The sequence below is a fragment of the Camelus bactrianus genome, chromosome 16 (assembly GCF_048773025.1).
Source record: "Camelus bactrianus isolate YW-2024 breed Bactrian camel chromosome 16, ASM4877302v1, whole genome shotgun sequence".
Taxonomy (NCBI): domain Eukaryota; kingdom Metazoa; phylum Chordata; class Mammalia; order Artiodactyla; family Camelidae; genus Camelus; species Camelus bactrianus.
Genome location: NC_133554.1, coordinates 6,002,454 through 6,017,133, shown reverse-complemented (window position 1 = coordinate 6,017,133; position 14,680 = coordinate 6,002,454). Strand labels below are relative to the sequence as shown.

General features: G+C 52.2%; 1 protein-coding gene across 9 annotated transcripts in view; it reads right to left on the bottom strand.

Moving 5' to 3' along the window:
* Positions 1 to 14,680, bottom strand: part of GAS7 (growth arrest specific 7) — a 184,419-nt gene that overhangs the window by 33,825 nt on the left and 135,914 nt on the right. For 7 of the 9 annotated variants that reach the window (XM_074342186.1, XM_074342193.1, XM_074342188.1 and 4 more), the window contains exons 3-4: positions 11,554 to 11,634; positions 833 to 918 (exon numbers count right to left, since the gene is read on the bottom strand). In XM_074342186.1, coding sequence (XP_074198287.1) covers positions 833 to 918; positions 11,554 to 11,634 — 167 coding nt within the window. The remainder of the gene's footprint in view (positions 1 to 832; positions 919 to 11,553; positions 11,635 to 14,680) is intronic. The other 2 variants (XM_074342187.1, XM_074342195.1) reach the window with 1 other exon arrangement.

The following is a 14,680-nucleotide window of genomic DNA, read 5'->3' as shown; positions in this document are numbered from 1 at the left end:
TCCTCTCAGTGATGGCACGTAGTACCCACCGGTGTTGACAACAACCAGCTACTGTCACCACCACCACCACCATCACCACCACCACCCTGGGAGCCTGGCATTTTAACTCCTGGAAAGGGCTGGTGTGGAGGCTTCGTTAGGAACATCTGGGTAACTCGTGGCTGGACCACAGAAGACCAGTCCTCAGGTCCTCAGACACGGCTGAATGCCACTGGAAGAAACATGGGACTTGGCATCAAGTCTAGTCTGACCGCTTGGTAATCGTATCTACCTGCGTGAGTCACTGAACCGATCTGAGACTCCGCGACCTCACCTGCAACACAGCCATCGAGCTGACACTTGCCTCATGCGCTTGCACAAGTGTCAGCTGAGATGACACGTGAGAAAGGAGCCTGGGAATCTGAAAACATACTCCCACCGCCTTCCATCCCATTGCTGCCCCTCTGCTAGACTGTTAAATGTGATCAAATGTTTTACTCAATTCCATTCTGGGTGAAGTCTGGGGGTGGGAAAAGGGTGGGTAGAAAGGAAAATGGCCTGGCCTCGTCCACATTCTTCAGAGTGCTGCAAAATCCAGACAGCAGGATGGAACAGCTGTAATTCCATCACCATCACCCCATCCAAACCACCCTCAGCTTCTAGAGAAAACCAGCAGACCACAGCGGTCTGCTCTCCCCGAAGGGACGCTGGAACGACCTGGACACCAGCCACTTTCTACTTGGGGCAGAACAGGGCTGTAGCCACCTGGATCCCCACAGCATCCCCGTCCTAAAGACACCTCCCTGGCTCTGCCTAAATGGCTCCCCCTACCTCCCGAAACAGGACCCCTTACCTGGGAATCACCGGTGGACTTTCGGACACTCATGTGGGCAGTCTCGGGAGGGTGCGCTGGGGTCCCTGACGTGTGGTATCCATTCACTGCGGGGACAGAAACACCGCTCAGACGCCGTGCTGGCCACAGGCGGGCACCGCTGACCTTCTCCCACCTCATCGCCTGGTTCTGAAGGGTCGTGCACGGCTAGGACCACCTCTCAGGATCTCCCCAGTGTCTGGAGCTGGAAATGGGTTGAGAGCCTCTCTCTAACCCCCAGCACGCAACTACCGAACTCTTGGGGGACCAAGTTTCCTTTTGGACCAGAGAGGAAAAGGAAGATGTGTAGAAAAAGCTGAAATCGTCGGAGTCAAACAGCCACCACAGACAATGCCGCGTCAACTGTGGTCACTGGTGCTGATCGAGGGTCCTATCTTTCTCTACAGGTTCAGATGGTCCTGGGCCACCTTCCTGCAAATCCCACTGAGGAACTTCTCCCTAAGGACCTTCTCACCCTTAGTGAAATGTGAGTACAGTGAAAAGAGGACTGGCTTCACTGGTTTCCATGAAATTTGGCTTTACCAATTAATAGTCAGAGGATCACATGACATCCTTCTTGAGTCACGGTTCTCCTGAAAGTTTACCAAAAAAAAAAAAAAAATTCAAGGCCCTAAAATTCTACCCCTATGACACTCATTCATACTCCTAACGTGAGCTGATACACCTGCTCTCCAAGGGGGGATGGGGAGCCTGGTCCGCAGCATTTGCCAATTTCTGTGGCATCAACACTCCCATTGTGGCCAATTCAAATTCCCTGTCATTGCTGCCTGCTCCTGACACCACAGGTACACACTGCAGCCCATGCATCCTCAGCTCTCAGAGGCGGTCCTGCCCTCTCACAGGTGTAGTTACATGAGCCTCAGTTTCTGAATCTGTAAAATGGGGACAATCCCACCTCGTCTCTAAACCTACTTTGTTGATATGAAAATCAAACAAGACAATACTTGCAAAAGGGGTCTGTAAATTACAGAGTATCCCACGACAAGAGATGGGAGGGATGGAGAGAGGGAAGGTCATTGCTTCTGTTCCTGAATCTGGTGGCCTTGAACCTCAAGCCTGCATGATCTCTGGAGACCGGGAAAGCATGCCTTCCTCAGGCCCCGGGCTTGGCGGACTTGCTACAACACAGACACTGAAGGTCAGCCTGGAGAAAAATTCACCAGCCGACATCCAGCTGAGAGCACTCTGCAGTGAGGGAGGAAGGGGAGCAGGAGGGGTTGAAGTCACTACCACCTGCCCATTTGCAAGGCTGGGGTCGAGCAATGGGGTGTAAAGGCCACCCCACAAACAGCCTTTTTCATGCTGGAGGAGCCTTCCATTCTCCACCAACTACAGCCAGAAAATCCAGGACCACTCGGAAGCAGAGATGCACTCAGCAGATTCCCGCGGGTGGCTGCATTTCTCCCTGATCTGCCTGTTGGTTCCAAGCTCCAGAAGGAGAGTGGGCAGAGACACTCCAGGGCGACAGCAAACTGGCCACAGAGCTGGCCTCCCAGGGCAGTGGCTTAGGGAAGCCACAAGAGACAGCAAATGAACCCCGCGTGGCCAGCCACGCTCAGGGCCCTCAGGAGGCCAGCCAACTCTTGATAGTTGCCAGCAGTCCTCTAGGTAAAGGAGGGGTGGGTAGGGGCCAGGATTCCAAGGGCATCGGAGAATGTTGAGGTCGTCAAAGAGAATCTACTCATGTAGGCATGAGCTACGTCAGGCAGGCACTAGACTGGTGCTAAATAAAACCCAAAGGAAGGCATAACATTCGAGGAATTTTTATTAACCCAGGAGCACAGGGCTGGCATGGACAGAACACAAATGCTGGAGGATCTAAAAACAACAGTAGGAAACCTTAATATATTGCTCTCAGCCTTGGGCTGATTAGTGGGCAAAAAGTCAGGATGTGGACTATCTCGGTAACTTAATTTAAAAGGCTGGCTGATTGAACTTGATGTATTAAATGTCATATCCTATAAACACAGACAATATCTTTTGCCAAGAAGCCATGGAACATTAAAAAAAAAAAAAGAGTTGGGCATATTCAAGCCACAAATAAAATATCAATAAATTGCAGAAGGCATAAATAACACAAGCCACATTCTTTGACCAGAAAGCAATTAAAATAGATACTAATAATGAAAGAACAAATACGCAAGGTTCCTCTCCCTCGGACTCCCAAACGTTCAGAAATTTAGGGAAATACCCTCTGAAACAATCTCAGGTCACAGAGGAGTTTAAAACTATAATTACATAATATTTGGAAAACAAGGAGGAAGAACATATCAAAACAAATGGGATAGGGCCTGAATTATATTTAGAGAAAAATCTATGGCCTTAATTATTTCATTACCAAAGCCAAGAGAATAAAAATAAATGGACTAAGAATTTAAGAATTTAGAAACAAATTTTAAAAGCCAGTAAAATAAATCAAAGGGAAGCATGAGAAAAGAATATAAATATGACCACAGAAGTTAATGAGTTAGGAGACAGGATAACATTAGCAACCCTAGCTGGTTCAGTGTGTGTCAGGGCAGTCGGGATGGGGGTGGTAGAGGGGTGGAGAATCACAACAATAAAAAAGGCAGAGCAGCCTAATTTGAGAGTAAGAGAAAACCCAAGTGCTCAGAATTGAGAATTAGAAAACATAAACATGACAAATATAGTAGAAAAAAAATTTAATACAAGAGCATATGATTTATAACTATGCTATTAAGACTTCCGTAAGGCTCACAGGATCAAAAGGGGTTCAGAGGACACCTTTTACCAAAATGAGTAAAAACTTTGAAAAATAACCTCCTTCCAAAAGGCACTGGACCCAGGTGGTTTTATGGGCAAAGTCATTCAAACTCTCAATAAAGAAATACCCAGGCTCAGATCGCACCACTATAGAAACACCTGGTGAGTTTCCCAGTTTATTACACAAAGCCAGACTCTAAAATCTACCACCACCAACAAAACAGAATCAAGTTCAGTTGATCACAAAAATGAAACACATAGTTCTTACCTCAGCAAGCCTTAGTTTGGAACCAGTCACTACCTCTGATGGCGCCGGGTCCTTGTAAACCACCTTCCTGAGGGCAGAGGCTGCCCTTCTGACCCCAGCTGTGCCCCTTCACAGCGCCTCAAAAGTGCACCCTCAACACACCGTTCTGTATCCCCAGCTTCCAGCCTCCCCCAGGCTTGCGGCCCCCACGCTTAGGGCAGCCAGGAACCGTCTAACGCCACGGCATTTGCCTCTAATCCATCCTCTTGTTCTCACTTCAGTTCTGGTCTGTCAGCTGTTGGCTAATTACTGCTCATGTCAAAACAATTACTGAGGAAGAAAAAATAATTTTCCATTCAACCATCTCTCCCCACACAGCAGCTCTGCTCTGACACCCTGTCTTGCTGCATTTCACTCAAACAGTCCTGACATCTTCAAAAAAAGTCATCAGTGGGGATCTGAACAGTTACATCTCACCCACAACGCTCCTGACTGGCAATCCCATGCCTCTGGGCCCCCAGTGCCAAGGGTGAGACCCCAAAACAAACGAGGCCAGAAGTGGGTGCTTTCGAGGCCTCCAGATGAAACCGAGCAGTACCCTATGGGGTCCGCCCCAGTACACATCGTTTCCATGCCCCCCGTTTCTTGTTTGTAGCACATAGGCTTCATTCAGCCTCCTTGACCCCCCCCCCACCCGACGAGTTCCAAAGGGCAGATTCTAACAGTTGCTAATCAAGGAAAGGAGAGAATGCAGAAACAAGGGAGGAACCGCCAAGAAACAACAGTGCAGGCTTGGCAGGGTCCTGGTTCCTCCTCCAGGGACACACGTAACAATACGAGTAAGTCCTTCTGCAGGAACTAAGGCCCTCATCCAGGTGGAGGACAGCAGCTTCAGGCTGGACCAGGATTCCTGGAGCACCGCCTGTTACCTCACCGCCAGCCAATTAGGAGACAGTCACACGCTCTGCAGCCCTCACTCCAAATTTGACCTATAAAAACCTCTCCCCGAAAACCACCAGGGAGTTCAGGGTTTTTGAGCACAAGCCACCCGTCCTCCTTGCTTGGCCCTGCAATCAATCTTCCTCTGCTCTGAACTCCGACGTTGTGGTTTGTCTGGCCTCACTGTGCATTGGGCACATGAACTTCTGTGCAGTGACCCAGCCTCCAAGGGGAAAAAAATAAAATAAAATTGATCAAGGATTACTCATAACCAAAGGAACATAATTCAGTTGGGGATACAAGAAAAAAAAATGTAAAATGCCAAATTCAGCTGTTTTTAAGATAAGAAAAGGGAACAGAAAGCCCTATCTAGTGACTTTTGTAACTTCAAATACAAAAACATACACATTTTATTTCTCTTTATGGGCAGTGAAAGAGAGAGCTTGGGAGACGGATGGTGAGAGGCGGGCTGGATCCTGTGTAGGAAGGAGGGGGGGCTCTTTGCGGGGGAGGGAAGTGGATAAAAACGGAAAATAAGACGCAAAGAAAGAGCTGTCCCCACGAGAGTCAAAGCCACACAGAATTGCCAGCGTCACCCGCTGCCCAGAACTCCACCTCCCTGCAGTCTGGTACCATCCCCAACTCCAATCCACCACATAAAACACCCGTCCTCCGAGTCCCACTGTCCAGCTTCTATGCCCTAAAGAAACCCGAAGACAAGACTTAACACTTCCGAACAGGAAATCGGCCTGACACCTTCCTCCTGCCTCCTGTGGGGATGGCCTCACCTCCCTTCTCTCTGGAACAAACAGGTGATTTCCTTCCTCAACCAGAAGAAACCTGGCAGCCCGAGGGCCCTTGTTTTTGAAATCCTTCTTCCCTCCCAACTATGACATCAAAGGCGGAAGAAAGGAAATCTCTCCCCAGGCGTTCGATGCACGCACCAAGTCTGCGGGATGTTCACTGGATGTGTTCCGTGGTGAACGTACAGGGCAGGGTCTTGTGGTCCAAATGCCCCCAGTATTCAGATTTGACGTTGTTTGTTTACAGCAAGCCTTTTAAAACACGCTGATGTGCTCTGTGAATCTCAAACGACGCAGCAGCGAGGTAGTCCTGCACTTACACGGACCGTTTGGGTGCAGGAAAGCTGGGGTGCTGCAGAACCCACTTTGGGAAATGCAGTGGAGGGCTGTCAGAAGGCAGGTTTTGAAGTCAGGCTACGAAAGCAAGCACCAGAGCCAGATCCGCAACTCAGCATCTCTGACTGCGCAGCAGGCAGCACCCTGCCTCGCTGCCCCACCAGGCCCAGGAGGCCACGGAGGGCTGCCCTTCCAGCATCACATCCACCTCGCCGGCTGAGCGCTGCACCTGCCCGGGTCTGTTCAGGGGACTGGTTTTCACATTTATAGCCTTCTGGTCTGGAAATTCTTCTGGTTTTGAAATTTCTATCTGGCCACCCTGTCCCCACTGCCTCCCTGGTTGTCTGAGATGTAAACTGTATTCCCCCAAAGAGAACCCACAACACATGTGTCCGTGGGTGTGTGGGGTTGGAAAGCTGCAGCTATTCTCCAGGGTGTCAAAGGTTAAACAGGCCTTTGGGGCCTCAGCCAACAGGAAGCCGGCTTCTAAAGGAACATGAGGCCCCTGTGCCTTCCCAGGGGGGCCATGGTGAGGTCCAGTTGGGGCCACAGAAACTGCTCTAGGCCAGGAGGTTTTGCTAATTCTGCAGTGAGGAGGGGTCCCCGTTTGCTCCCGTGTGGGAGGGGACAGCCGCCCAGGGCTTCCTGATCTGGAGGAGAAAGTGTGGTGTGGGTGGGGCCCTGGGTCTTGGAGCCCTTTTCCTGGGGGAAGCACAGCTGTCTGTCCGCACACACTCCAGGCCCGAAGGCAGGCCTTCCCGGATGGACAAGAGGACTGGCTCACTCCCCTGGGACCCGGCTCTCCTGGGGCTGCTGGTGGCAGGCTGTTTATCCAAGCATAATCCCTGAGCGGGGGTCAAGCTCCTGGCCAGGCAAAGCCAGCATCTGAACCCAGGGTTCCTGACATCCCCCGTCCCAGGGTAAGTCAGTAAGAGAGAGATTTCCTCCATCCTGAAAGGAAACAGATTCAAGCTCAACACACATCCAGGCCCAAAAGCTCAGAAAGGGATTCACTGCCCACACCGGCCCTGCCCAGTCAGATGGGGCGGCCACTAGCCACAGGCGGCTATGTCAACTTCAGTAAACTCTAACTGCAGCGCGGAATCCAGGATTGGATCCTAGAACAGAAGGACAATCTTGGAAAAGCTGGTGACATCGAATGAAATCTAGCTTAGTTAATAATACTGTACAACACCGATGTCTTAGTTTTGACAAATGTACCCCGGTGACGTAAGACGCTCCCGCGAGGGGAAATTGTGTAAAGGGTATATATAAGAACTCTCTGCACAGTTGTTGCCATTTTTCTGTAAACTTAAAATGACTCCCCAGTTTAAAAATCACTACAGTATGTTCAATGAAGTTGAATATTCAGCCCCTCACACATGCATGACACATCATGTCAGGTACCCGAGAGCCACATGTGGCCAGCGGTTGCCATACGGGACTATGCAGATACAGGACACTTCCGTTGGTGCAGAAGGTTCTAGGGGACAGCACTGGTCTACGTGGTCATCCATTCTACCCCGAAACTCCCTCATTTTTCACTCACATTTTTTCTTTCCATCTGCCTGTTACTGCTTCTCTCTCTCTGAATCACGACTTCATAGTAAACCAGCCTGAAGGAGATTTTTAACACAAGCAGTCGTTACTGACTAGAGCTTTGGGTGTGCTGTTTGGATTTCAACTTTACTTATGTGGACCTCGCCCAAAAAGCCTGGCATTAAGTGCCTCCTGTAAAGCTCCTGAATAAACACAGCCCCCACTGTGACATTAAAGGAAGCCACGGAGGGAAAGTCCGGGGCCCAGTGCTGACTCCAAGCACCCCGCCACATTCAAAGGGCAGGATCCGATGTGTGGGGGGCACTGGGTGTGTTTCCAGGTCTCCCTCCCCAGCGGACAACCTGGCTGGCTATGCTTCAGGCATCAGACAAACCTGTACTAGGAAGGGAGAACCAGCCCTGTGCAGGGGTGGTCCTTCCAACCCTCTCCAGAAGCTCGACTCAAAAGTAAAACTGAGCCCCGCAGCCGCCTCCACCCGAGGCCTCCTTAAAGGGGAGCTGCCTGAGCTTGGCTGGTTCATTTGTGGTTCCCGCCCTCCTTCTTCCTGACCTGTGTTTCCATGATCTTCACGAACGGCTACACGGGATGCTTGTGGTCAATAAACGCAGTTAAGTTTTCCTTCCGCACTCCCCCACCCACCTTGCAGGTAACGACCCCCGACCCCACCACGGCGAGCCAAGAGCTGCCTGGCTGCTTCACGGAGTCAGCTTCTTAGGAAGACGGACACCTCTGCTGCGTTTCACTTTTACCCGAGTCCCAACCGTCACGCTCAGAGTGAAATCCCCATGGCGCCTTCCGCCGGCTCAGGGAGCCCGTCAGGCCCCACCCCAGCCACGGTCTTCCTCCCGGCCCTCGGCTTACCAATGGGCAAAGTGAGGCCTGGTGAGAAGGGACGTGCCCCGAGGCCCCAGTCTAACGAGTTGCAATCTCAGAAATCCAAGGTGTCACCGATTGTCAGAGGTGCCCTTAGGTACTACTGAGCAAGAGAAAGGATGCTTGCAGCTAGACTAGGCTTCACCGTTGACTTCCAAGGTACCAAGCCTGGGGAACAGTACGTGGGTCTGAGGATCAGTGAGCTGGGGTCCTGCAGGCCTTGTTGCTGCTTCTCACTGCCATGGGCTGCGGTCCGTCGTCTGACCCCGAGCACTGCTGAGAGGATGCTGAGTCCCTCGAGAAAAGAGCTTCTAGCCCGGGCCCTGCTGACACACGGGACTGGATGACCCTTCGCGGTGGGGCCGTGCTGTCCTGAGCACCGTAGGGTGTCTAGTAGCATCCTTGGCCTCTACCCACTAGAGGCCTGTAGCATCTCCCCCGAGAGTGACAGCCAAAAATGTCCCCGGACATGGCCAAATGCCCCCTGGTAGGCAAAAATCACCCCTGAGTTGAGGACCACTGCACTCGAGCCAGAGAAGCTTAACACCAATGAACACAGGATGCAAACACACACACGAGGACGGAAGCACCGAGTTACACGATGTCTTCGCTTCAGGCCTTCTCTGAGCAGATGTGCAGTCTCCAAAGGGGCAGAGAGGAGTCAGGATTTCCAACCATATTTGACCACAGAGCCCTTTCTGGCAGAGGACCTGGCAGATCTGGGATCCCACGGGAATCAGGTGCCTGGGGCGGGTGGGGCAGGGGAGGGACAGTCGGGGTCCACACACTGTCTAATGCCTTGGCCACCTCGGCAGGTCTCATCACTGGACCAGACCCTTTCCACGTCTCCCACCTTTCTTGGCCCCTCGGAGCCCCAGCACCCAGCACAGTGCTGGTGGACACAGCTCTTGGGCTGGTCGTGAAGGCACGAATCTGTCATGCCGAGGCCTCTGGGCCAGGGGGCCTGAGCCAGCATCTCCCAACCCTTCTTTGGGGGATGGCCCCACAAACAGCAAAGAGGGGACAGGATGCTGCCGGGGACAGCACCAGGGCCAGCGGGCTTTGGAGAGGTGACCCCACCGACTCAATGGGAAAGTTCCCTGACGAGTTCCACGCTAGCAGGCTGCACAGCCTGGCAGTCCTCACCTGTCCTCTCTCACCCACACCTCCCCCCGTGGCCTGTGTCACAGCCTGGTCCTGCTCCCCAGACCACTGCAGCCGAAAAAGACAGCTGGATTTTCTTTCTAGTGTGCGGGTGGCCTGGATTTTCTTTCTAGTGTGCGGGTGGCCAGCCAGGATAGAGGGCCCCACCTCACATTATCCACACTAGGCATTTCTATTGTTTAAAAAAAAAAAAAGCAAAACACAAGAACAGCAACAAAAGACAAGGCAGTGTGCCTGGAAACGCCTACTGTCACGTGACAGCCAGGAAGGCCGATGGCCCCACTTCTGGCCACTTGGTCTGAGGCTGCAGCACTCACTGCATCGTGAAATCAGGAGGAAGTGCCCCACGGCCTTGCCCCACACGGGGTTCCTTTCTTTAAAAAAAAAAAAAAAAAAGGTGGGGTGGGGAGGGTAGAGCTCAGCAGTAGAGCGCGTGCCTAGCAGGTACAAGGTCCTGGGTTCAGTCCCCAGGACGCTCACTCACTCAATCACCTAATCCCCCTAGCCAATTACAGTTAAAAAGAAATATATATATATATGTGATTACACATACAGACAGACACACGATCACAAATATAAAAACACTTCAAGAGCCTAGAAGAACTTTCCATGGGAAACAGCCACACATCCCCTCTCCCAGGCCTCAGCTGATTCTCCAGATGTGTGTTCTGCCACCACTTCGGTTCTGAGTTCTCCTGCCGACAGTCTTCACATCCCTGAGTAATGCGCTTTGCTCACACTGTGATTTCTGAGTGTATCAGTGGTGGAGAACACCTAGTCTCTCCACGAGGACAGGTGGGGCCCTGGCCCGCTCCCACTGCACTTCCTTTCCCCCGGCCCAGGGTTTAAGAGTCCTCTTAGGACTTTCAGCTTTTCATTCGGTTACCTGGGATGCCTGAAGTAAATTATTTGTGTTCCAAGAAGGTTATGAGGCTCTCATCTCCCCTCCCCTGGAGTGAGGTGAGGGTGTGGCTGCTGCTTCTGCCCTCCCCTGACCCCCTACCACGTGCCTCCCCTACCGCCTGCCTCCCCTCCCCTGTCTAGCTGCAACCACGATGTCACAGCTACTGATGTTTACATTCCAGGCTGCAACCACCACCACGATCACCATCACCAGGCCTGGCCTCAGATTGATGCCTGAAGTCAAAAACCAACAAATGGGCTTCACACACCACATGATTATGGAGACATTTGTGAATTCACTCAACACTGAGGCCAGGCTCTGTCTGGGGACTGAGGAGTTTACGAAAGAAAAGGAGAAATGAAGTCTCCACCTCAGGGAGCTTACAGTCTGGAGTGGGTGAGTGACAGACAACAGGAGGAGTGCTCTAAGGGCAAGGAAACAGCAGGAGGCGGGGATCCAGAGTGATGGGTGTGGACGCTAAAGTAAGCCGGCCGGGGAGGCTTCTTGGAGGAGGTGACATTTAAAACAAAGCCTAAACCACAAGAAGTCAGAAGCTGTTCTCCCCACTGCTGCGTCTTGCAGTCTGTCTCCTGGGATCTCAGAACAAGGTACTTCCTAAGAGTAAATAATAAACCTCCCACCTATTATAGTAATGTCTACCTTGATGACCTCCACTTGATTACCTATGCAGACGGAGAACTCATATCCTTCACAAGGAATCTATTTCCTTTCCAAACAGTGTGAAAATTTCCCTGGAAACATCTGCCTCCTTTAGCTTCTACTCCTTGATGCCTTGGGGAACCATGTTTGTAGCAAGTCTGCCCCTGGTTCGGGTCTCCACACTGGCAGACAGGGGAGTGCTCTGATGCCTCACCTCACCTCACCATCCCCTCTCCCTGAGCACCTGAGAGGGAGTGAGAGGGACCAGAGCTGCTGCCGGCACTGCCAGGGAGACACCAGCCCACGGGGAAATAGACTATGGAGCCTCCGAGTCCTTTCTAAAGCCTTCCCCAGGTTTGGCCCACCATATCCCTAGCCAGGTTTCAGACCCAGGATCCAGAGTCTTGGCCTCTCCAATGAAGGTGTGTGTGCGGTCCCTCCCGGATGCCCCGACGTAGCGCATGGACAGTACCTGTTGGAGGCAGAGAGCTCCGGTGAGGGCCAGGGCTGGCTGGAATCCCAGGAGAACTGCTGGGACGCTCCCAGGTGGTCTCTGGTCAAAGAAAGAAAACAACCGCTTTGAGAATTTCACAGGGAAGAAGCTTGGAGTGTCACAGAGCAGCACTAGCTGGGAAAAACAGAGGCATCGCTGCCACCTTCCTCCTGAACCTCGGGAAACAGAAATCTGCCTTCTGCTCCCAAATCCATCTCCCTTCCTGCCTCCCGTGATGACAGAGCTTCTTTGCTGGGGACCCTGCTCCATGCAGCTGGGACCAGAGGAGGTAGCCTTCCAGCTACGCCCAAGGCTGCTAACTCACACACCTCCACTTTGGTCTCTCGTCCCAGAATCCCAACTGCTGACTGGGCATCACTCCCCAGACGCCCATTGTCACCTGAAACCCCCGAGTCCAGAGGAAAGGAGCCCTGGCGGGGGTTTGCACAGAGACACGGGTCCTCTGCCACACGAGTGATCCTCTTCCTGGTCTACAATTCTGCATTTTGTTTAAGTTACAGCTGCTGCATCTGACTGGACACTTCTCCCTCCTCCGTTGCCCAGAGAGGATTCTAGAGAACTGGATTTTTGCCTCGGTTCTGCCTCTCATCTGCTGTGCAGCCCTGGGCAAGCACGCTACCTCTCTGGTCCTCCGACTCTTCATCTAAAATAAAGGAGCTGGGCTGACTGGTCTTTTAGGCCCCATACTCTTGCCCTCCAGCTTTGATCAGTGGTCTTAAAACCTTAAGACTCATCATTTAGGTGTAAGGATCTTATGGCTCTAGGAGTCGGGTGGTAATACAGTCCCTTCAGGTGCTCCCGAGAGCACATCCCGCCTCGAACCTCCTGCACATAAGTGTGTCTCAGACTTGTCTGAGAACCTGACCTCAGAGCCCCACCCCCAAACATTCCATCCAGCTCCTTCCAGGGAATAAGCACTTTGTCAAAACCTCAAGGCACAGATCTTAACCTTGACATTGATCTCATCTCCTAAGGTCCACATCTGTGGTTGGCTCCCCTTTTCAAACAAAGCACCTCACTTGACGGACGCCCGGACAGATGGGCCGACAGGAGGATGGACATCGTGACGGCACGATGTGGATTCCCACCCGACGTACCTCCTCTCTCCAGGGATAAACAGACAGCACCAGTCTCCGAACAGCGGGAAAGGTCCTCAGAGAACTATCCACTGGGTACTGTGGCCTCCACCCCTTCGGTGGTTGATGCCACCAATCTTACTTCAAAAGAAGACCCAGCAGCTCCTTCCAAAATCTCGGAGCTGGCAGAAGTCTGCTGGGAGCTGGACTTCCAAGTCGGCAAATATGTCTGGAAGGCTATGGTCTGAGGCCATTGCTCTGGTTATAAGCAGAGTCTCTGGAACCAGAGGGAACCCACAGCTCTTCTTAAAATAAAAGGTGTTCATGCCTGAGATGAAACTGAATTCTATTCGGGCAAGAGATGTGCCTATGTATACAAAGCAGTGAACAATACAGTGACTCCTGGTGGCAAATGGAACAAAACCAGAGGAAGGGGAGGGGAGGTAACTCATGCCTTGGAAACAGTAGCATTTGGGTCAGACTGCAAAGCAATCTTCTAGCTCAGGCCACTGGGTCTGTGCAACACTGTACCCCTCAAGATGTGAACTTATTGAAAAGTAAATAAATAAAAGTGTAAATCTGCTCTCTTGCAAAGGATGGGAGGAGGGGAAAGGAAACCCAGCAGCCAATGTGAGGACTCTGCCATTTTATTTCCTGGCAATAGCAGGGGCTCCCGATTCACGCACAGACTCTTTCTTCCATCCACGCACTCATTCGTCCATCCCTGTGCGCTGCCAACTGCAAGACACCACCAGCCGTGGGGAGAAACAGACACTTAATATTTAGCAGAGAAGCTACTGGTCCCCACTCCTCCTTCCCGAGCCTCCAGAGCTCTAGTAAGCAATCGAGTCCTCAGGTAGCTAATGGAAACGTGCCCAGAGCAAAGGGCATGGTGCAGCTGCCCCTGAGAGGCCCATCTGCCTCTCGATGGGAATCCCAGTTACAGAGAAGAGAGGCCAGTGTGGCATCAAGTAGCACAGGGGGCTGCAGGAAGAGGCTCTGAAATCACAGGGAGATGCTGCCTGTGGTCACAACCCCACTTGGGATGCTGGGTCCCAGTGGACGGCCCCTTGGCCTGAACTCACTGGCCTGGCACACTCACAGGCCCCAGAGGCTGGAGTCCCTTCTCCCCATAAGCACTGTGCCTGCCCATCCGACCTCCACCAGGGGCTCCATCAGGGACAATGCAGACGCCTGAAGGATTCCGCCCAGCCTATGTCTTGGTGTTAGCCAGCTCTGATCAGCCCCAAACACAAAGCTCCTGGGAGCGTGGGGCAGGAATGGGGCAGGCCAGGCCTGACAGATATCTGGAGAGAGGCCCCAGGGCTCTGGCTGAGGGACCTCGGCAGCAGCAGGAAAAAACTGTCCCAGATGACCGCACCATCCACAGGGAGGAAGCCATTTCCAGGTCTTTTCCCATAAAAGACTCCCTAATCTATTTACAGCACACCAGGCTCCTGGATGGAGCCAGAGCCAGAGCAAAACCAAAGTGGCAGCTTGGGGCCCAAGTTACCCTGGGCTGAGGCCCCCTTGCATTCTCTGGGCTGCCGTCCTGGGGTTCTCGGTCATTCCAGGTGACCACCCAGACTCTTAACAGAGTCACTGCCATGCCCCAGAGGCTCTAGGGTGACAGCGAGGTCAGAGTGCAGGGAGTGAGACCTGTGCTCTGAAAGCCTCTGACCGTCCAACCCAATTCATGAGAAACACAGTTTTTTTCCCCCCAAGGCAACTCTAACTCAATTTGAAACTCTTCCACTGAAACCAGGGGAGACAGACACACACAAATGACCTGACCATGGATCAAACCACCTCAAGGGAGGTTGCTATGCTAGCCACCCATGCTAGAAGCCAGAAATTTCCAGTTCCCCATCAGTGGATTACAGCAGCTGCCCTATGTAGAATAAAACCCTTAAAGAGAAAGTATAGTTGAAAGGTGGAGTGATGTAAATCCGGCTTCAGAGCAGAGGTGCCCCTTCCTCAAAATAACGATAATTATTATAACTATTATT